At 48.0% G+C, this 23,419-nt stretch overlaps 1 protein-coding gene across 1 annotated transcript in view; it reads right to left on the bottom strand.

Annotated features, from left to right (window-relative positions):
* Positions 1-374: 374 nt before the first annotated feature.
* Positions 375-23,419, bottom strand: part of LOC142313165 (uncharacterized) — a 115,190-nt gene continuing 92,145 nt past the window's right edge. Inside the window, exons 15-17 of the mRNA XM_075352153.1 lie at positions 5,158-5,346; positions 4,870-4,960; positions 375-3,367 (exon numbers count right to left, since the gene is read on the bottom strand). Coding sequence (XP_075208268.1) covers positions 2,259-3,367; positions 4,870-4,960; positions 5,158-5,346 — 1,389 coding nt within the window. The 3' untranslated portion in view covers positions 375-2,258. The remainder of the gene's footprint in view (positions 3,368-4,869; positions 4,961-5,157; positions 5,347-23,419) is intronic.

Here is a 23,419-nt window from a genome sequence, read left to right as displayed (position 1 = left end):
ATGTTCTGCAGGAATATGTTCTAGAGGAGTAAAACTAGGAGAGTCACTTCTAGAGAAGGATCAGGGCATACTTGGAGATCACAGACTAAAAACCACCATACTATGTCAATGAGCTGCTTCTAAGGCCAGCAGGATCTGGTCATGTATTAAAAGAGGCATGGACACGCAGGACAGCGACATAATACTACCACTTTACAAAGTCATCATGCAGTATCATCTACAATATGCACTTCTGGTCACTAGCTTCACGGGAAGCATTCACCGGAGTTACACAAAGTAGAAATTAGAGTAAAAAAACAAAAAAAAAAAAAACAGAGGGACATGTTGGATCTTATTAGGAAGGACTAAAAGAAATACATTTTATTTAGTCTTTAGAACAGACAACTAAGGGGGTACATGATTCACTTACACAAGTACATAAATAGCCCATACAGTAAAATGGTGAAAAGCTGTTCCATGTAAAATCCCCTCGGTAAACAAGGTTTATTCCCACTATCTGAGAAAAAAAAAAAAATCTCCGAATGGTTTTTTCCTTTTTTCCACAGGCAATGGCTTAAAAAATGCTTAGATGAGTACCATATTTTTTGGGTTACACTTTTCCTCCCCTCCCAAAAATTTGTGAGGGAAATGAGGGGTGCGGCTTATAATCCGAATGTAGCTTACTGTGGGGTGGTGGAGAATGGTCACGGGAGGCAGAGGCAATGTTGTGGGTGGTGCTAGTGCTCGCAGGGGCCATCCTGAAAAGGTCTGTGGTGCAGGCTTCAAATAATGGCACCCAAAATCGGCTCATGCGCAGATTGAACTTTTGGCTCTAGATCTCATCTGTGCATGCGCGGCCTCCTGCCCATTGATCTCCCATCAGTGAAAATGGTGCCTAGAAGTGGCACGTGCTCAGATGAGATCTTGGCTCGTCATTGAGCGCCAACGGGTCAAGATCTCATCTGCGCACGCACCACCTCCGATTGATCTCCCACTAGTGAACTTAAAGAAAATGGCGCCCAGAAGTGGCACGTGCGCAGATGAGATCTCGGCTCAGCATTGAGCCAATTGCTCTAATTGCGCACACACCGACTACAGGCACCATTTCTTTGAAGTCTGCACCGCCGACAGTTTCTGGATGTTCGTACCTCACAGTGTGGTGAGACAGAGGGTGTCTCACCAGAGTGTGGAGCTGCAGCGGTGGTGGAGTGGGGTCACAGGAGGCAGTGAGCATCCGGGACACCTGCCACACCGCCCTACTTGACCACTGCCCCTGCCTCCTGTGACCCCACTCCACCACCGCTGCCGCTCCACACTCCGGTGAGACACCACCGGATTATAAGACGGACATTTTTTTTAGCTTTTTTTTCCTTTAAATTTGGGGTGCGTCTTATAATCTGGTGCGTCTTATAAAACGAAAAATATGGTACTTAGAACATGATTTTTTAACTATTTTAGGGCGGCTCACTTTATGCAGTATGGTGTTACCTTTACACCATACATTATTTTATCATTATTAAAATATATGTTATTTTCAAGTCGTTGTCGGACACCATTCTCATACACCTGGGCAATGGTTGACGCACCCATCCCATTCTCAGCTGGCGCAATTTGTTGAAGCTTATGAATACAAATAATTCTCAGTTTAATTCAGACGAAATGGGTAAAGTATCCCGGACTTCCCCCGTGAAACATTGTAGCAGGCACTACACATAGGGAAGGAGTCAGAGCCACTATAAAAGCCCAAGGAAATGCTGCTGCTATTGTGTGGTGAATGTTTATAGGAGACTGGACGTCTGAGCTCAGAGATATAGTGCACATGATATATAGTGTGAGCAGATAATAAATTAAATTACAAGAAAATTGATAGAGAGAGGGAGATTGACACTGTATAGTACATGGACGTGCTGCTAATGACCCTTTGTTACATGGATGTGCTGCTAATGACACTTTGTTACATGCATCTGCTGCAAATGTCACTTTGTTACATGGATCTGCTGCTAATGCTATCGGAGCTACTGCAATTCAGTCTGCTTCACACAGCACTCATTATTTGCATTCACCTATGCATTTTTCTTTTCCCACAATACTATTTTTATATTCCCAACAGCAAGCTATTACCAATTAAACACCACAGACCGTACAGTGAATTCTAGTTGCAATTAATAGAATGGGGAAAAAAAGGGTAACATCAAGTCAGCTTGTAGTAACAGTTTCGGAGGCTCAATCATCATTCAGTGGTGATTTTTTTTTTCTTTTTCTCCCCTAAACATGTGACTTTAATTTAACTGTAACTGTACCTCCAAGTGCGTTTTTAGATGGTTAAGAAGATGTGATTTCCGAGAATAACATTTTCCACATTCAGAACATAAAAACGGTTTCTTCCCTGTGTGACTTGTTTGATGTCCAACAAGGCTTGATTTTTCTGTAAAACGTTTCCCACATTGCGAACATAAAAACGGTTTCTCGCCTGTGTGACTTCTTTGGTGTGTAACAAGTTTTGATTTTACCCTATAACATTTCCCACATTCTGGACATGAAAATGGCTTCTCCCCAGTGTGAATTCTCTGATGTCTCATAAGATGGTATTTCTCTGTAAAGCATTTCCCACATTCTAAACATGAAAATGGCTTCTCTCCTGTATGAATTCTCTGATGTGTAAGGAGATATGATTTGTGATTAAAACACTTCCCACATTCTAAACAAGAAAATGGTCTCTCTCCTGTGTGCATTCTCTGATGTGCAAGAAAATATGATTTATGGTTAAAACATTTCCCACATTCTAAACAAGAATATGGCTTCTCCCCAGTGTGAACTCTCACATGTCTAACTAATACTGATTTCCACCTAAAACATTTCCCACATTCTGAACATGAAAATGGTTTCTCCCCTGTATGAGTTCTTTGATGTGCAACAAGATCTGATCTGTGGTTAAAAAATTTCCCACAGTCAGCGCAGGAAAATGGTTTCTCCCCTGTGTGACTTTTCTGATGTCTAACAAGATTGGATTTAATACCATAACATTTCCCACATTCGGAACATGAGAATGGCTTCTCTCCTGTGTGAATTTTCTGATGTTTAACAAGTCCAGCTTCAATGCTAAAACATCTCCCACAATCTAAACATAAGAATGGCTTCACTCTTGTGGGAATTATTTCATGTTCCCCATCCCTTGTGTGGTTTTCATTTTGCTTAACAGTCTGTGATGAATCAGTAGAGGTGAGAACTTGTTGAGAAGGATCAGATGATTGATTTTCGATCTGAAAAGCTGAAGGTATATCTGGAATAACGGCATACTCTTCGAATGTATCTTGGTTGAGATCACAATCAAATGTATTAAAATCTGAATATATTAAATGTCCCTCTGAGCTTCTGGTACAGTCATCATCTGCCAAAAATAAAACTGAATTTATTATCTTTATATAACAGTGCCTTATATTTTAGAACATTTCTGTATACATATTTATATACAAAATTGTAGTATAACTCAACTATAACTATAACTCAACTGCTGTTCCAGCTAATGGGAAATGTACTGTTCTTCATAGGCTGGAACAGTGAGTCTGCGGACGTCGTGGGACTGCTATATGGATTACGGAGGACTGCATTGGGATTTTGGTGGGAAATAAATTGGTAAATGAGGGTGTCTCTTGTCCTTATTCCTTTACGAATTTTCTCTTTTATGTCTTTCAGGTTTGCTTTTGTGGAACATCGTGGGATCTCCATATGGATTTTTTTTTTTTTTTAAATAAATAAATAAATTGATAAATGACGGTTTTAGTTGCGGGGTGTTTTTTCAAATATATTTTTTTCTATTTACAACTGCTGGATTAGTAATGGGAGTGTCTGCTAGATGCCCACCCATTACTAATACCATGGCTTGATGCCAACTGTCATTTCACAGCTAGCATCAACCCCATATATTACCCCATTTGCAACCACACCAGGGCAACGTGAAGAGCAGAGTACAGCTCCAGAATTGGTGTAATCTAAACTCCTGGGGCAGCTGGGGGCTGCTATTTTTAGGCTGGGAAGGGCCAATTAACCATGGTTGCTGTCCCTAAAAAAAAAAAAAAAAAAAAAAAAAAAAAAATCAGCGTTGGATCCCCTCTATTTTACAAAACCACCCAAGGTACAGCTGACAGCTGGGGGTTGCAGCCTGCTGCTGCTGTACCTGTGCTCATTATGAATATTAGGGGGTACCCCACATAATTGTTTTTCAAAAATTATATATTAACTCTGCTAAATAGCTATACAAGTTATCATTTTTTCTGGCTTTGCACATCTTTTACACAAAAAAACATTCATTTCAATATTATGCATTCTTTAGGTAATGGTCGCACAGACTACACAAGGTGATACACACAGACGGCCATAAGGATGTCCAAAATGGACAGTGCAACATATGCGTTTTTTACACAAATGAGTAAAGGAGGCCTTACATGATTTTCCTGGTTTGTATTTTTATCTGTTGTTTTCAATTGTAATCTTTTAAAGTGAATTTTAAATGATTTTATGGCTGAGCATGTTCCTCTATAAATACTTTATATCAGACAGTGGGGACAACAGTAGATGTTAAAGTAAAGGCGAATACATTGAGACGTTCGGCCACCAGGTTCATTTTCAATTTTCTACTTCTCCGAACCAGCTTTGTCGTAGATTCACGGTACCTGATCCTGAGCTTTACTAGTTAAATCTTCAATGGAAAATCAAAAAGGGGCCAGAAAGTCAGCACTATTTTAGAGCTGGAAAAAAGTGCAGTTAAGAGGTTTTTGTTCACATTTAAATTCTGTCAGTGAGAAAAATTCATGTGTGACTAAACCATAAAAAACCCGAAATATAATTCAAGTAGAATCTGTGACTTCTCTGCATTTAGTGGTCACTACTTACCCGGGCAGTTGTCTGAGGAAACCTCCTCATTACACCACTCCTCATCCCTCACATATGTCTCTGTAGTATTAATATGGGGCAGATCTTCCCCCTGAAACAAATATTGTAAAAGTCACAGACAGATGGAGAAGTCCCATCTATGATCAGCTCTAATCCGGCCATCTCCACCGCTCTCATTACACAAGTATAACACATATAATACTGGAGGATAAAACAAGACTGAGCACAAGACCTTCACAGCCGTCTACACATCATAGGGGGATTTCATGGCACCTTCTCTCCATCTACCTGAGGATCCTGAGGAACATCGGGATCTTCTTGTTTACAGTCCTGTGGGAGAAGAGAACGGGGACATCTCTCTGGTGTTGTCCTCTTACTGGATAGATCTGGAGGAGACACATCCTGAGGAACATCGGGATCTTCTTGTTTACAGTCCTGTGGGAGAAGAGGACGGGGACATCTCTCTGGTGTTGTCCTCTTACTGGATAGGACTGGAGGAGACACATACAGGGAATGAATTCATTCCTTACATACAGATAATTATAGGCCGTGTGTATTTAGTCCTGTCTATTACCTGGTGATGTGAGGGGCTGGGGATCCTCCATCATGACGTCCGTGTACAGATCTTTGTGTCCTTCTAAATATTCCCACTCCTCCATGGAGAAATAGACGGTGACGTCCTGACACCTTATAGGAACCTGACACATACAATGATACCGTCATCCCCCGATCCCTTCATAGCGTTACTGTATAATGTCCCAGCATTCCCAGCAGTGTCACCTCTCCAGTCAGCAGCTCAATCATCTTGTAGGTGAGTTCTAGGATCTTCTGGTCATTGATGTCCTCATGTATCGGGGGGTGAGGTGGAGGCCCCATGATTGGGCTCAGGGGTCTTCCCCATCCCTCAGACACAGGGGCCTGACAGCGCTCACTAGAGGTCTTCTTCACTACTGTGTAATCCTGGTTATGGAGAGACACAGTAATAAGTCTCACTCCAGATATTTCCAGAGTCCTCAGCTCTCCAGTTACAGTGGTGCTTAAAAGTTTGTGAACTCTTCAGAATTTTTTATATTTGTACATAAATCTGACCTTAAAGGAAACCAAACATCAGGATTTTCGTGTATAAGGTGCAGCCAGGGCAGTACTGGCACTATCAGGCACAGGCTGTACATACCATTAGTGGGCAGCTCGGGTGTTTAGGCTGTGAAATCCAAATTTATAAAGTTTTAAAATTCATCATCTTTTTGATTGACGTGCGCACCTCTGCTGCTAATGTCCGGGCGGGTTATGCACGTGGATTCCCGCCCCCCCGCCGCCTGTTCCTCCCTCCCTCTGGCTGTATGTAAATTTCTAATCTTCTGTTACACGGCGTCGGAGTTAGCGCCTGCGCATAGCGCTCATCTCCGGCACCATGTTTCTGAAGCCCACAGTGTTATTGTGCATGAGAGGGCGGCGCATGCGCCCTCGCTTCTTCAGATCTGTTGTGACCGCAGGAGCGCGCGCGGTCACAACAGGACTGGAGAACAGCTGATCTTACCCCGATTAGCTGCAGCAGACGTCTGCTACGTTATTTCTTTATTTGTTAGTAGTCTTTCGTTTTGTGAACCCGACCCCACCCATACCTTGCCGGTCCACATTATACATATATAGCCTGGGTCTCAGCTTCCCATACTTGGTAAGTTTTTTTTTTAACTGCATGAGAGGACACACATTAGCTAGGGACCCCAAGAATAAGAGAATACCGTGAAGAGGTTTTGGGGCTCTGTTGCATTGATAAATTCAATAGCTAAATTTCTCTTTATTCATATTTCATGGCAGTAATGCAGATTCCACTCTCATTTTTTCATTTTTGCAAGTAGCTATTGGATTTTTCATGTCAGTATTCACACAGCAGTTTCTGCTATTACATGTATACCCCTTACATAGTCACTGGTGTGCATACCTTCTCTCCATATAGTGATGTTTTTTTAGGTTTTTGCACCCAGTTCAGACTTAGAATGGTGTTCCAAACATTATTTCTTTCTTTGTCTGCTACGATATCGTCTGCTGCAGCTAATTGGTAAGATCAGCAGTTCTCCAGTCCTGTTGTGACCGCGCGCGCTCCCGCGGTCACAACAGATCTGAAGAAGCGAGGGCGCATGCGCCGCCCTCTCATGCACAATAATACTGTGGGCTTCAGAAACATGGCGCCGGAGATGACTAAAAGTACATAAAAAGAACAAAATTAGTATAAAGGCCTCTTTCACACATCAGTGTTTCAACACTATTTGTATGCCAAAACCAGGAGTGGAACTTACAGGGAAGAACAATAATTGAAAGTCTGACACCTGTTCTGTGTTTTGGAGACACTCCTGGTTTTGGCATACAAATATCGATGAAACGCTGATAGAAAGCACTCACGTGCAAAAGAGGCCTAGTAGGATACAAAAGAACCAAAGGTAACCCCTAAGCAACTAAAGGCCTCTCTGACATTAGCTGTTAATGTTCATGAGTCCACCATCAGAAAGACACTGAACAACAATGGTGTGTATGGCAGGATTGTAAGGAAAAAACACTACTTTCTAAAATGTACATTGCTGCCACTCTGCAGTTTGCTAAAGGTCACTTGGACAAGCCAGAAAGCTATTGTAACAATGTTATGTGGATGGACGAGACCAAAATAAAGCTTTCTGGTTTAACTAAAAAGTGTTATGACTGCAGAAAGAAAAAGGAAGCGCCTAAATTCCTCCATCCGACATGACGAACTTGTTAGTAACAGGAAACACTCAGATGCATTACTGCACCAGATGATGAAATCAAAGGTTCACATACTTTTGTAACTCACAGACATGTAATACTGGACAATTTTCCTCAATAAAAAAGTCTAAAAATTTTTACTCATTTGGTTATCTACTTCAAGTGAAAATCTGATGTCATTTTAAATCAAGTTTATGCAAAAATTTGGAAAATTCTGAAGGGTTCACAAACTTTTAAGCCAGTCCATCTGTTATTGCCATAGATAAGTAATGTAACGTCATCAGAATCTCTCACCTCTCCAGTAAGCCGGAAGAGGATCTCTAGGGTGAGGTGTAATATCCTCTCCGCCATCTTGTCCCTGTCCCTCTCCATCCTTGATGGGTCAAGGTAAAGTTTGTTGAAGATATCAATTAAAACAATCAAATTTACTAGGAACCTGAATCAAAAGAAGATGAGTAGATGTAAAACTCACAAAAAATACCATTTAAAAAAAAAAACAACAAAAACATAGAGCTCAGACATTGTGTACCTATGGTCTGTAATTTGGGATCACAAGAGTTAAATGAATGACTATAGTGTGTGTTTGGCCACTTGTGTGGGGGGTGAACTATTCTCAATTAGGCCAGACATATGGTTCCTTGTTTGGTAAATCAAAAGACGTTATTGTCTCTGTGAGACTAATCCAGAGCCTTTATTGTCTGTAAATATGCCTTAGCCCTTCTGACTACATAGTTCAAAGGAAAATTATATAGTCAGATTGAACTTCTGACCAATGAAAACAGCCATATTCCCAATCCTGTAAGAGAACTGAGGGGTATAAAAAGGATCTTGCTTCTGTCACCAGAGAGTTATTCTACATGACCCCAGCTAAGGAGCTACGGTTGCAGCTGGAGGAAGACAAAACTGCTTTAAGATTCCTTCTGCAGAATTTCAGCCCGGGATCCACAGTTCCACCTGAAGGATAACAGAACTGCTTCACTGCTCAATGATAAGCCCACAAATTAGCTTGGAAAACCCAATTTGTGACAACTCGGTCGCCTGGCTACATATCTTGCTGTGCTCGGTCAGCTTCCTAAGCTTGACGCTATCTCGTCTCACTGGGTGCTGCAGGACTGGGATTGCTGGCCCTTGAAATCATGAGGATTCTATTTCCTGGCGTGCTAGCGAAAGGGTAAGACTCTGCCGCTTGCACCATCTTGTGTTTTTCTGGAAATGTACAATATATTTTTGACTGTTGGTGAACCAATAAAGTCTTACCAATGTGTGATTCCCTCACACTGAGTTGTTTGAGTAGTGTTTTGCCCACGAGGAAAGAGTGTGAGCGTTCAGTGCGATCAGACCTGGTCGGTGCGGTCTTTATGAAGACAGCCAGCCAGCAGATGTGAGCACCCACTGACCCTCGTGTGTCTCCACGTACTGATCATGGAGATAATTAATAATATAGGAACTCAAGGTTTAAACATCAAAGGTCTTTGTACAACCAATAAACCTCCACCATAATTTCTACTCCGTGTTTCTTCATGTTCCAGTTTGACGTTTGTTCTCCGTTTTTGTCAACTGTGTGTGAACCACTCAGGTCAAGCTTTCCTCTGTCCTGAAAACTTGGATTCTTTGACTGACTCTCGACGATGCCGGAAGAGGAAACATGTGGGTATAATCTTGACTATCCTGCGTTGCCATTAATACACTTTATGCCACAGACTATGGGTATGGTCACACAGTTTTTGTTTCGACTTTGCCACAGCTCTGAGCCAATCAAACAAACTTCCTAAAAGAGAATGTTTCTCAATCCACCCCATAACCTATAAGACAGTGCTGCCTCCAGTTTCCATCTTCCGGGCTGCATCTACCTCATAACCTAGAAGACATCGCTCGCTGCCTCCAGTTACCATCTTCCAGGCTGCATCCGCCCCATAACCTAGAAGACAGCGCTGCCTCCAGTTACCATCTTCCAGGCTGCATCCACCCCATAACCTATAAGACATCGCTCGCTGCCTCCAGTTACCATCTTCCAGGCTGCATCCGCCCCATAACCTAGAAGACAGCGCTGCCTCCATTTTCCATCTTCCAGGCTGCATCCGCCCCATAACCTAGAAGACATCGCTCGCTGCCTCCAGTTACCATCTTCCAGGCTGCATCCGCCCCATAACCTAGAAGACAGCGCTGCCTCCATTTTCCATCTTCCAGGCTGCATCCACCCCATAACCTGGAAAAGCTCATTTACATAAAGGAATATAAGACGATTTTCTAACAAGAAGCCTTTGATATGAGGGGCACAGGGGCTATTTTCGGCAATCTATACCTTGTCTGCCCATATTAATGTTAGATACCTCAAATGTGGAGACACAGTCCCTTTAATTTACATGAAAATTAGATGACAAACAAACTCCCCAGATCCATCATTCCTGTAAATTCAAAACAGATAAACGTACAAACAACCCTGAGAGAGAATAACCTGCACCTACCTCCACCTGCAGAGCCGCACACAGATATATAATACCCTGCACCTACCTCCACCTGCAGAGCCGCACACTAGATATATAATACCCTGCACCTACCTCCACCTGCAGAGCCGCACACAGATATATAATAACCTGCACCTACCTCCACCTGCAGAGCCGCACACTAGATATATAATACCCTGCACCTACCTCCACCTGCAGAGCCGCACACTAGATATATAATACCCTGCACCTACCTCCACCTGCAGAGCCGCACACTAGATATATAATACCCTGCACCTACCTCCACCTGCAGAGCCGCACACAGATATATAATACCCTGCACCTACCTCCACCTGCAGAGCCGCACACAGATATATAATACCCTGCACCTACCTCCACCTGCAGAGCCGCACACAGATATATAATACCCTGCACCTACCTCCACCTGCAGAGCCGCACACTAGATATATAATACCCTGCACCTACCTCCACCTGCAGAGCCGCACACAGATATATAATACCCTGCACCTACCTCCACCTGCAGAACCGCACACAGATATATAATACCCTGCACCTACCTCCACCTGCAGAGCCGCACACTAGATATATAATACCCTGCACCTACCTCCACCTGCAGAGCCACACACTAGATATATAATACCCTGCACCTACCTCCACCTGCAGAGCCGCACACAGATATATAATACCCTGCACCTACCTCCACCTGCAGAGCCGCACACTAGATATATAATAACCTGCACCTACCTCCACCTGCAGAACCGCACACAGATATATAATAACCTGCACCTACCTCCACCTGCAGAGCCGCACACTAGATATATAATACCCTGCACCTACCTCCACCTGCAGAGCCGCACACTAGATATATAATACCCTGCACCTACCTCCACCTGCAGAGCCGCACACTAGATATATAATACCCTGCACCTACCTCCACCTGCAGAGCCGCACACTAGATATATAATACCCTGCACCTACCTCCACCTGCAGAGCCGCACACTAGATATATAATACCCTGCACCTACCTCCACCTGCAGAGCCGCACACAGATATATAATACCCTGCACCTACCTCCACCTGCAGAGCCGCACACAGATATATAATACCCTGCACCTACCTCCACCTGCAGAGCCGCACACTAGATATATAATACCCTGCACCTACCTCCACCTGCAGAGCCGCACACTAGATATATAATACCCTGCACCTACCTCCACCTGCAGAGCCGCACACTAGATATATAATACCCTGCACCTACCTCCACCTGCAGAGCCGCACACTAGATATATAATAACCTGCACCTACCTCCACCTGCAAAGCCGCACACTAGATATATAATACCCTGCACCTACCTCCACCTGCAGAGCCGCACACAGATATATAATACCCTGCACCTACCTCCACCTGCAGAGCCGCACACTAGATATATAATACCCTGCACCTACCTCCACCTGCAGAGCCGCACACTAGATATATAATACCCTGCACCTACCTCCACCTGCAGAGCCGCACACAGATATATAATACCCTGCACCTACCTCCACCTGCAGAGCCGCACACTAGATATATAATACCCTGCACCTACCTCCACCTGCAGAGCCGCACACTAGATATATAATACCCTGCACCTACCTCCACCTGCAGAGCCGCACACTAGATATATAATACCCTGCACCTACCTCCACCTGCAGAGCCGCACACTAGATATATAATACCCTGCACCTACCTCCACCTGCAGAGCCGCACACAGATATATAATACCCTGCACCTACCTCCACCTGCAGAGCCGCACACTAGATATATAATACCCTGCACCTACCTCCACCTGCAGAGCCGCACACTAGATATATAATACCCTGCACCTACCTCCACCTGCAGAGCCGCACACTAGATATATAATACCCTGCAGCTACCTCCTCCTGCAGAGCCGCACACTAGATATATAATACCCTGCACCTACCTCCACCTGCAGAGCCGCACACAGATATATAATACCCTGCACCTACCTCCTCCTGCAGAGCCGCACACTAGATATATAATACCCTGCACCTACCTCCACCTGCAGAGCCGCACACTAGATATATAATACCCTGCACCTACCTCCACCTGCAGAGCCGCACACTAGATATATAATACCCTGCACCTACCTCCACCTGCAGAGCCGCACACTAGATATATAATACCCTGCACCTACCTCCACCTGCAGAGCCGCACACAGATATATAATACCCTGCACCTACCTCCACCTGCAGAGCCGCACACCAGATATATAATACCCTGCACCTACCTCCACCTGCAGAGCCGCACACTAGATATATAATACCCTGCACCTACCTCCACCTGCAGAGCCGCACACTAGATATATAATACCCTGCACCTACCTCCACCTGCAGAGCCGCACACCAGATATATAATACCCTGCACCTACCTCCACCTGCAGAGCCGCACACTAGATATATAATACCCTGCACCTACCTCCACCTGCAGAGCCGCACACTAGATATATAATACCCTGCACCTACCTCCACCTGCAGAGCCGCACACTAGATATATAATACCCTGCACCTACCTCCACCTGCAGAGCCGCACACAGATATATAATACCCTGCACCTACCTCCACCTGCAGAGCCGCACACAGATATATAATACCCTGCACCTACCTCCACCTGCAGAGCCGCACACTAGATATATAATACCCTGCACCTACCTCCACCTGCAGAGCCGCACACTAGATATATAATACCCTGCACCTACCTCCACCTGCAGAGCCGCACACTAGATATATAATACCCTGCACCTACCTCCACCTGCAGAGCCGCACACTAGATATATAATACCCTTCACCTACCTCCACCTGCAGAGCCGCACACAGATATATAATACCCTGCACCTACCTCCACCTGCAGAGCCGCACACTAGATATATAATACCCTGCACCTACCTCCACCTGCAGAGCCGCACACTAGATATATAATACCCTGCACCTACCTCCACCTGCAGAGCCGCACACAGATATATAATACCCTGCACCTACCTCCACCTGCAGAGCCGCACACTAGATATATAATACCCTGCACCTACCTCCACCTGCAGAGCCGCACACTAGATATATAATACCCTGCACCTACCTCCACCTGCAGAGCCGCACACTAGATATATAATACCCTGCACCTACCTCCACCTGCAGAGCCGCACACTAGATATATAATACCCTGCACCTACCTCCACCTGCAGAGCCGCACACTAGATATATAATACCCTGCACCTACCTCCACCTGCAGAGCCGCACACTAGATATATAATACCCTGCACCTACCTCCCCCTGCAGAGCCGCACACTAGATATATAATACCCTGCACCTACCTCCACCTGCAGAGCCGCACACTAGATATATAATACCCTGCACCTACCTCCACCTGCAGAGCCGCACACTAGATATATAATAACCTGCACCTACCTCCACCTGCAGAGCCGCACACTAGATATATAATACCCTGCACCTACCTCCACCTGCAGAGCCGCACACTAGATATATAATACCCTGCACCTACCTCCACCTGCAGAGCCGCACACTAGATATATAATACCCTGCACCTACCTCCACCTGCAGAGCCGCACACTAGATATATAATACCCTGCACCTACCTCCACCTGCAGAGCCGCACACTAGATATATAATAACCTGCACCTACCTCCACCTGCAGAGCCGAACACAGATATATAATACCCTGCACCTACCTCCACCTGCAGAGCCGCACACTAGATATATAATACCCTGCACCTACCTCCACCTGCAGAGCCGCACACTAGATATATAATACCCTGCACCTACCTCCACCTGCAGAGCCGCACACAGATATATAATACCCTGCACCTACCTCCACCTGCAGAGCCGCACACTAGATATATAATACCCTGCACCTACCTCCACCTGCAGAGCCGCACACTAGATATATAATACCCTGCACCTACCTCCACCTGCAGAGCCGCACACTAGATATATAATACCCTGCACCTACCTCCACCTGCAGAGCCGCACACTAGATATATAATACCCTGCACCTACCTCCACCTGCAGAGCCGCACACTAGATATATAATACCCTGCACCTACCTCCACCTGCAGAGCCGCACACTAGATATATAATACCCTGCACCTACCTCCTCCTGCAGAGCCGCACACTAGATATATAATACCCTGCACCTACCTCCACCTGCAGAGCCGCACACTAGATATATAATACCCTGCACCTACCTCCACCTGCAGAGCCGCACACTAGATATATAATACCCTGCACCTACCTCCACCTGCAGAGCCGCACACTAGATATATAATACCCTGCACCTACCTCCACCTGCAGAGCCGCACACTAGATATATAATACCCTGCACCTACCTCCACCTGCAGAGCCGCACACTAGATATATAATACCCTGCACCTACCTCCACCTGCAGAGCCGCACACTAGATATATAATACCCTGCACCTACCTCCACCTGCAGAGCCGCACACTAGATATATAATAACCTGCACCTACCTCCACCTGCAGAGCCGCACACTAGATATATAATACCCTGCACCTACCTCCACCTGCAGAGCCGCACACTAGATATATAATAACCTGCACCTACCTCCACCTGCAGAGCCGCACACTACATATATAATACCCTGCACCTACCTCCACCTGCAGAGCCGCACACTAGATATATAATACCCTGCACCTACCTCCTCCTGCAGAGCCGCACACTAGATATATAATACCCTGCACCTACCTCCACCTGCAGAGCCGCACACTAGATATATAATACCCTGCACCTACCTCCACCTGCAGAGCCGCACACTAGATATATAATACCCTGCACCTACCTCCACCTGCAGAGCCGCACACTAGATATATAATACCCTGCACCTACCTCCACCTGCAGAGCCGCACACAGATATATAATACCCTGCACCTACCTCCACCTGCAGAGCCGCACACTAGATATATAATACCCTGCACCTACCTCCACCTGCAGAGCCGCACACTAGATATATAATACCCTGCACCTACCTCCACCTGCAGAGCCGCACACAGATATATAATACCCTGCACCTACCTCCACCTGCAGAGCCGCACACTAGATATATAATACCCTGCACCTACCTCCACCTGCAGAGCCGCACACTAGATATATAATACCCTGCACCTACCTCCACCTGCAGAGCCGCACACTAGATATATAATACCCTGCACCTACCTCCACCTGCAGAGCCGCACACTAGATATATAATACCCTGCACCTACCTCCACCTGCAGAGCCGCACACTAGATATATAATACCCTGCACCTACCTCCACCTGCAGAGCCGCACACTAGATATATAATACCCTGCACCTACCTCCACCTGCAGAGCCGCACACTAGATATATAATACCCTGCACCTACCTCCACCTGCAGAGCCGCACACTAGATATATAATACCCTGCACCTACCTCCACCTGCAGAGCCGCACACTAGATATATAATACCCTGCACCTACCTCCACCTGCAGAGCCGCACACCAGATATATAATACCCTGCACCTACCTCCACCTGCAGAGCCGCACACAGATATATAATACCCTGCACCTACCTCCACCTGCAGAGCCGCACACTAGATATATAATACCCTGCACCTACCTCCACCTGCAGAGCCGCACACTAGATATATAATACCCTGCACCTACCTCCACCTGCAGAGCCGCACACTAGATATATAATACCCTGCACCTACCTCCACCTGCAGAGCCGCACACTAGATATATAATACCCTGCACCTACCTCCACCTGCAGAGCCGCACACTAGATATATAATAACCTGCACCTACCTCCACCTGCAGAGCCGCACACTAGATATATAATACCCTGCACCTACCTCCACCTGCAGAGCCGCACACTAGATATATAATACCCTGCACCTACCTCCACCTGCAGAGCCGCACACTAGATATATAATACCCTGCACCTACCTCCACCTGCAGAGCCGCACACTAGATATATAATACCCTGCACCTACCTCCACCTGCAGAGCCGCACACTAGATATATAATACCCTGCACCTACCTCCACCTGCAGAGCCGCACACTAGATATATAATACCCTGCACCTACCTCCACCTGCAGAGCCGCACACTAGATATATAATACCCTGCACCTACCTCCACCTGCAGAGCCGCACACTAGATATATAATACCCTGCACCTACCTCCACCTGCAGAGCCGCACACTAGATATATAATACCCTGCACCTACCTCCACCTGCAGAGCCGCACACTAGATATATAATACCCTGCACCTACCTCCACCTGCAGAGCCGCACACTAGATATATAATACCCTGCACCTACCTCCACCTGCAGAGCCGCACACTAGATATATGGCTGCTCTGTGCTTACAGGACCTGTGATGATGTCACATGGAGGGGAGGAGTCAGGGGTCACATGATCAGCTCCTCAGTGTATACAGGACTCTGCTGTGCTGGTTGTCATGGTGCTGGATGAGGGGAAGTTTATGTGTGGGGTCAGGAGGGATTTAGCAGACCCGTGTGTGTACGAGGTGTACGGAGCAGAGCCGTGTGTGTACGAGGTGTACGGAGCAGAGCCGCATGTGTACGAGGTGTACGGAGCGGAGCCGTGTGTGTACGAGGTGTACGGAGCGGAGCCACGTGTGTACGAGGTGTACGGAGCGGAGCCACGTGTACGAGGTGTACGGAGCGGAGCCGTGTGTGTACGAGGTGTACGGGGCGGAGCCGCGTGTGTATGAGGTGTACGGAGCGGAGCCACGTGTGTACGAGGTGTACGGAGCGGAGCCGTGTGTGTACGAGGTGTACAAAGCAAAACCGTGTGTACGAGGTGTACAGAGCAGAGCCGCGTGTGTACGACGTGTACGGAGTGGAGCCGTGTGTGTAGAAGGTGTACGGAGCAGAGCCGTGTGTGTACGAGGTGTACAGAGCTGAGCCGCGTGTGTACGATGTGTACGGAGCGGAGCTGTGTGTGTAGAAGGTGTACGGAGCGGAGCCGTGTGTGTACGAGGTGTACGGAGCTGAACCATGTGTGTATAAAACGGAACCATGTGTGTACGATGTGTTTGGAGAGGAGCCGTGTGTGCATGACGCGTACAGATCAGAGCCGCGTGTTTATGAAACGGAGACGTGTGTGTACACCCTGTACGGAGCACTGGGCGATTCCTTTCCCGAGTGTGACAAGTAGAGAGAATAAGGACACATGTCAGAAGTGTGTTAGCGACAGAAGAACAAAAGGGCGAAAAAAAATTATAGAGCAACTTCTACTGTGGTGCCCCTGAGGCTTCAGTCGCCACAGGGTACTGCATCTCATTTAAGGTGCAGTATTTGTCTCTGGTGAGGAAGAGGTTAATCACCGGTGTTTCTATATTTCACCTTACATACAGCTTAGATACCTTTCCACTGGGGACTGGACTAGGGTAGGCAGGGGGGTGGCCATCACGAGACATGGGACTTTCCCGGTCACTAGGACAACCACCTGGTGGGTTGGCACCACTTGGGGTAGAAGTAGGAGCAACCTACACACAATCGTCAGTCAAGTCGGGACCACAGTTCTGGCAGAAAGACACCACTTTCTTCAACTTCTCAGAGCCTGAGGCTTGGAGCAGGAAGCTCATCCCGGGTTCTTCACTTCTTTGAGGGGCAACCGTTGAGGAAAGGACTCATGTGGCGCCCCTGAGGCTTCCGTCGCCACAGAGATATTGCACCTCAGCCAGAGGTGTGTTATCCCATCCCGGGTAAGAATGGGGTCATCTACCGGTTCACAAACAAAACCTGCACACACCAATTGGTAGGCATACATCGGGTCAGGGATAGTGGCAGTAACCCCCATAGATGATCCGGTCATGGGGCCGTAAGTCCCATCCACTGGTCCCAATGGTGTGGGGTGGGGCCTAGCCAGAGGGAGTGTGGGAGGAGTCAGGTGGTAGAAAGAGGAATCAGGAAGTTCAAGTTTAGGCAGTCTGTCAGGCCTTTAAACACACATCTGTTAAAAACACGCACGTGCCGCGAGACACGTATTTTCCCTGCGTGTTGCGTGAGGTAAGTACGTGTTTCAGGTACGTGCGGTCCACGTGTGTTCTCCGTGTGCTATCCGCGATAGCACACAGAGAACAGGCAATTTACATACTCACGTGGTCCGTGCTGCTGTCCAGGGTCCTGATCTTCGGCTCCAGCCCCGCCCACTCCCCGCTGACGCTGCTTCTGGCCGAGTGGAGGGGCGGAGATCAGCGCTCGGGACAGCACGCCCACCTCCTTTACACGCTCATAACGAGCGGCGGCCGGCAGGAACAGTTTGCAGCGGTAGAATCTACGGGGCTGGTGGAGGTGAGTATTTGTGTTTTTTATTTTAAAATTAATGACACGTGTTCTCCGGCGCGTGTCACACGGAACCACAGCCACACTACATCCGTGTGGTACGGGTGCGGGACGTGTGACACCCGTGCTGCCGGAGAATACGTGGACATGTCAGCGTGCAAAAATCACGGACACACGTAAGTACGAAACGGACATACGTTCCATTCCAAAATACTTACGTGTGTCCATACAATAGCGAAAACATAGGTCCACGTGTCTCCGTGCCGCCGGTACGTGAAAAAACTGCCAAACACGTACCGGTGGCACGGATGTGTGTCGAAGGCCTCAGAGAGAGTGAGGAGAGGAGGATGGAGTCGAGGAGTCTGAGTACAGAAGGAGGTTCCTGGTGGAGATCCTGGGGTCTTGTTAGGCCCATGTGACACCGAACGAAAGGATTCCAGGGCCACGGAAGGGCAATTGTCCCGTGACCTGTTCCACTAGAAGATCGGGTGGAGGGATCTGGCTGCAATACAGGGACGGTCCCTAGACTGAAAGAAGAAAGACATTATTTTCAGTGAAACCGAAGGCCTAGGAGATCGTTGCAGGCGCCCAGGGCCACAACCCGCCACAGATCACCGGTAAAGGTGAGCAAGATACGACTGAGGTCAGCCACCTTTGTACAGGCCCTGTGGTGGAGGCGCAAGACAGCATAGCACAGTTTGGCGCTAAAGAGACAGCCAGAAAGGACACATAGAGGGGTGCACCGGTACTGACCCTTGAACTATCCGGGATCGGCGGAGATCCCTGACACCGGATCCTGACATTCCGTGGGTAACCGGTTAGCTACCGCACTGAACTGAACAGTGAGTAAACATCTTAACTGCAAGCCCTGTGTCGTCTGCTTTATCCTGCACCTCGTCCACAAAAACACCATAGACTTTACCAAGCACCAAAGGTTGCCCCGGGGTACCCGCTCTACCTGTGGAGAGCAAGAAACACCTCAGCTGCCATAACATCAGCCCCGGAGGTCCCTTCCAGCAGCTGCGGCTCCATAGCTGCAAATTACCACAGGTGGCGTCGCGAATCTTATATAAACTTTATTACCATCTACCCCCATACCGCCATTTTAATTGACTCCACCAGGGTCACGGAGTCGGGCCCCGCTACCACTGACCACCCCGGACTAGTCCGAACCGACACCGAGTCACCTAAGGCCCTGGGGCGGGTGAGTCACTCACTCTGACACCGGTGGTGACCTCCGACTTATCCGGGATCGGCTGGGGCCCATCTCGGCAGAAACCGGCACATTGTGGGCGGCTATTATACAGTGAGTAAAGACCTTGAACTCCAACCACTGTGTCAGCCCATCCTTGCTGGTGCCGTCGACCCGCGCTTCGGCGCCAAAAGCCAATACTGCCTCCATCATCCTCCCCTGGGGCCTGGCTCTACCTGTGGGGAGCCAAACCATCAGAGATGCGACACCATCCGCCCCAGAGGACAGCACCCACAATGGCGGCTAATCCCTGGCTGCACACGACAGGTGGCGTCACGAGACAACTGCTCCCAACATCCACACCATCTTCCCCTTCATCCTTTCGGGAGCACGAAGCCGGGCCAGGCCTCGGTGACATCCAAAAGACCTCCCGTCATCACCGGCCCAGTGACGAGTAAAGAAATCCCAGCCCCGTGGGGTGCTTCACTACAATAACTGACTCCTTAGACTGCGGAAGGGAAGAGAGTGAAGTGAAAGTATAAGAAGGCTCTTTGCATCATCAGTGAGTACCTGCCAAGGATAGAATGGAAGATCAGAGCCCAGTCTCACAGAAACTCGCTCCATGTGTGCCCATGTCATTCCCTCCAACCTGGGCGGGCTACTGACAGGTTACCCTGTCACTAAACGGCTAACTACATGCACAGGATATGTAAAACCACATTTAAAACATCAGGTCAATACGATCACATGTAAGAATTTGGCAGGGAGGGTGTTTGAATAACTTCTCCACATTTACAAGTACACTACAGGCATACTGTGTAACGGTCGTCGGGTGAGCATTGGATTAGTGGATCCTCTGGACCGAAGGTACCGATCACTGACCTGCAGGAGCGAATTAGAATAGCTACCGAGGCTTCACAAAAGCCACCGGTGATGGCGATAGACATGCTGGTAGGTAGCCGACAGAGTGCAGCCTGTTGTGAATATCATCATTGATGGTGCTGTTTGCGAGAGTGTTTCTGGGCTTGTAACAGCGTGTCCCTCCCCTGCTTGTGCTCATGGTGTAATAGTCTGTCCCTCCTTTGTACTACTTCTGCTGGGAGATTGTTTGTTCTTCTCAGCATGGGACTCCTCCAATCCACAACTTGGTAAACAGAACAGAGCCAGGACATTGAAAGTCCATTCATGTATCAAATGTCCAGGGGGAGGTGGGGCCACCTTAGGGGCTGATCCCAGGAGAGAAGAACAATGAGACCCATGTTAGTTCAGTTAGTTGGATCTCGGCTGGAGAAGGACTAGGATTTATAGCTGAGGCTGGATCCTAGAGCCTGTGTATGGACTGTCACAGATTGGAGATCAGTGGCCACGTGGGATTGTGTTTTGTTGTTCACCGTTGGACTCAATGAACTCATATAAGGACCATTGCCATATTTTCCCTGGCGTTGGAACACCGGGAGGCGCCCCTGGATCTTTTGTTTTGTTGTGGTCTCCTTGCAGACTTTAAGGATTTATATTTATGTTTGGTGCTTTATCTTTGTGGTTCCAATAAAGCCCTTTGGATTGTTCCTTGGCCTGGCATCCCTTACTGCTCTGTCGCATACCCCGTCACAAACTGGTGGCAGCGGCGGGATCAGAGCAGATGAAATCGAGGACAACGGCCCATCAACGTCTGAAAGCAGAACCTCAGGATACAGGAACTGGACTATGTCGAACCTCAAAACAAAGGCGCGTGAATTAGGAGTTGGCTACAAAGGACTCTCCAAGGAGCAACTAATTGAGGCTTTGGAAGGAGCTTGCCTGCAAGATGGCACCGAGGAAGGATTTCAACAGAAAAAGGAGGAAAGACGAGAGCTGGAGGTAAATACCCAAAAAAGTCAGTGGGTTGTGTGGTATGAGGAGGAGATGGCACTGCTTGGAGATGAGGCCACCATAGAAGATAAGAGGGATGCCATTCACAGAGCTCAAGAGAGGGCATTGCTGGAGAGGAGGTTTGCTGTGGAAGCAGCTAGAGACTCCAGACAGACTTTACCCACACCACCAACTATGAGGGAATTCTCCAGAGTGTCCCGCAAGGACTTTAAGCCATTTAATGAGGCTGCAAGCGACATTGAGGGCTTCTTCCAGGACTTTGAGCATCAGTGCCGATTAATTAAGTCCCAGAAAGAGAGTGAGTCTGACACCTGGTGGGCCTCTTGGAGGGTGGAGCTGCTGACGCCTATAGAGCTATGGACCCTCAGTGGAATTGTGAGTATGGGGAGATAAAACAGACCATTCTAGAACATTGTGCCGTGACCCCAGATACTTATAGGACTCAGTTCCGTACGTTAGCCTATGATGGGGAAGTGTCTTTCAAGATGTATGCCCACAGACTGATACAAGTATGCCATCGCTGGCTGGAGGGAGAGGGGGCCTTAACTTGGGAGACGTTCGTCCAGTTCATCCTAAAAGAACAGTTTTATGCCAAGTGCCCTACTGAGATCCGGGAATGGGTGCGCGAGAGGAGACCAGAGACAGTGGAACAAGCTGCTGCTCTAGCTGATGAGGTGCTCACTATCAAACCTCAGTGGAAGAAGCTGCTAGCAGAGGGAGCAAAATTGACCAGCTCCCCACCACCAGAGGTTCCTTGTCCTTCAGTGCCCAATGTTCCTCGACCTCCTAGATCACTACCTCATGTGCATACCCGTGTGTATTTTCTGGAATACAATGAGGAGAGAAAGTAGAAGAGCGAAGATGTTATAGCTGTGGGCATCCCAGGCATCTTAAGCAAGCATTGTTGACCTTAGGGAGATCAACATATCCACTGCGGAGACACCATCACGTGTTTCTCAACGCAGTGATTCTAGAGCATTGCCCCCCCGGCATCCCGGGCATCTGCGGGCCACATGCCCATCTATCCAGTGGAGTCATCCTCCAAATCGACAACCACCTCCAGCACCTGCACCTCCCTATCAGTCAACAAGGTCTCCTACCTACTTCTCCAGATGGCAAACTGGAAGGAGTGAGACGCAGCGCAGATGTTATCGATGTGGGCAACCTGATCATCTGCAAGCTCACTGTCCAGGTGTTCGGAGGCAGAACAGCTGCTGACCACCTTTGTCTGTCCATTATCTACAGACACCCTCAGCAGGAGAAGAGCTGGATTAAGGCCCTGATGATTTGCCAAGTGACTCTGATATGTTGACTTCCCTACCAGGTGTCTATGGGGTGCGAGCCACAGCCACCCGTTCTTATGATCTTCAGCATAAACATCTACAGGAGGTCGTGCTAGATGGCCAAAAAGTTGTTGGCTTTCGTGACACCGGGGCTTTACTCACCATAGCAGATCCCCGAGTAATTCAACCAGAAGCAATTCAAAAGGGACCAGGAATTGCCATTGAATTGGCTAGAGGTACTCAGAGATATATTCCAAGAGCAAGTGTAACCCTGGATTATGGCTTTGGGGCAAAACAAGGCATAATCTGTGTGATGAGCAGCCTTCCTGCAGACATTCTCCTAGGCAATGATGTGGGAGATATACAATGCTGTCACGCTCTCCGGCTCCCCTGCCATGCTCCCCGGCTCCCCTGCCACGCTCTCCGGCTCCCCTGCCACGCTCTCCGGCTCCCCTGCCACGCTCTCCGGCTCCCGTGCCACGCTCCCCGGCTCCCCTGCCACGCTCCCCGGCTCCCCTGCCACGCTCCCCGGCTCCTCTGCCAGGCGTCCCCCGCTCCACAGCCTCCATGCCCCATCACCTGCGGTCCCCAGGCAGCCCGGTCCCCGCTCCCAGAGCCCGTCGGCAACTTTGCTCCAGCCCGGCACT

Source organism: Anomaloglossus baeobatrachus, chromosome 5 (assembly GCF_048569485.1).
Source record: "Anomaloglossus baeobatrachus isolate aAnoBae1 chromosome 5, aAnoBae1.hap1, whole genome shotgun sequence".
Lineage (NCBI taxonomy): Eukaryota > Metazoa > Chordata > Amphibia > Anura > Aromobatidae > Anomaloglossus > Anomaloglossus baeobatrachus.
This window is presented reverse-complemented; position numbering and strand designations above follow the sequence as displayed.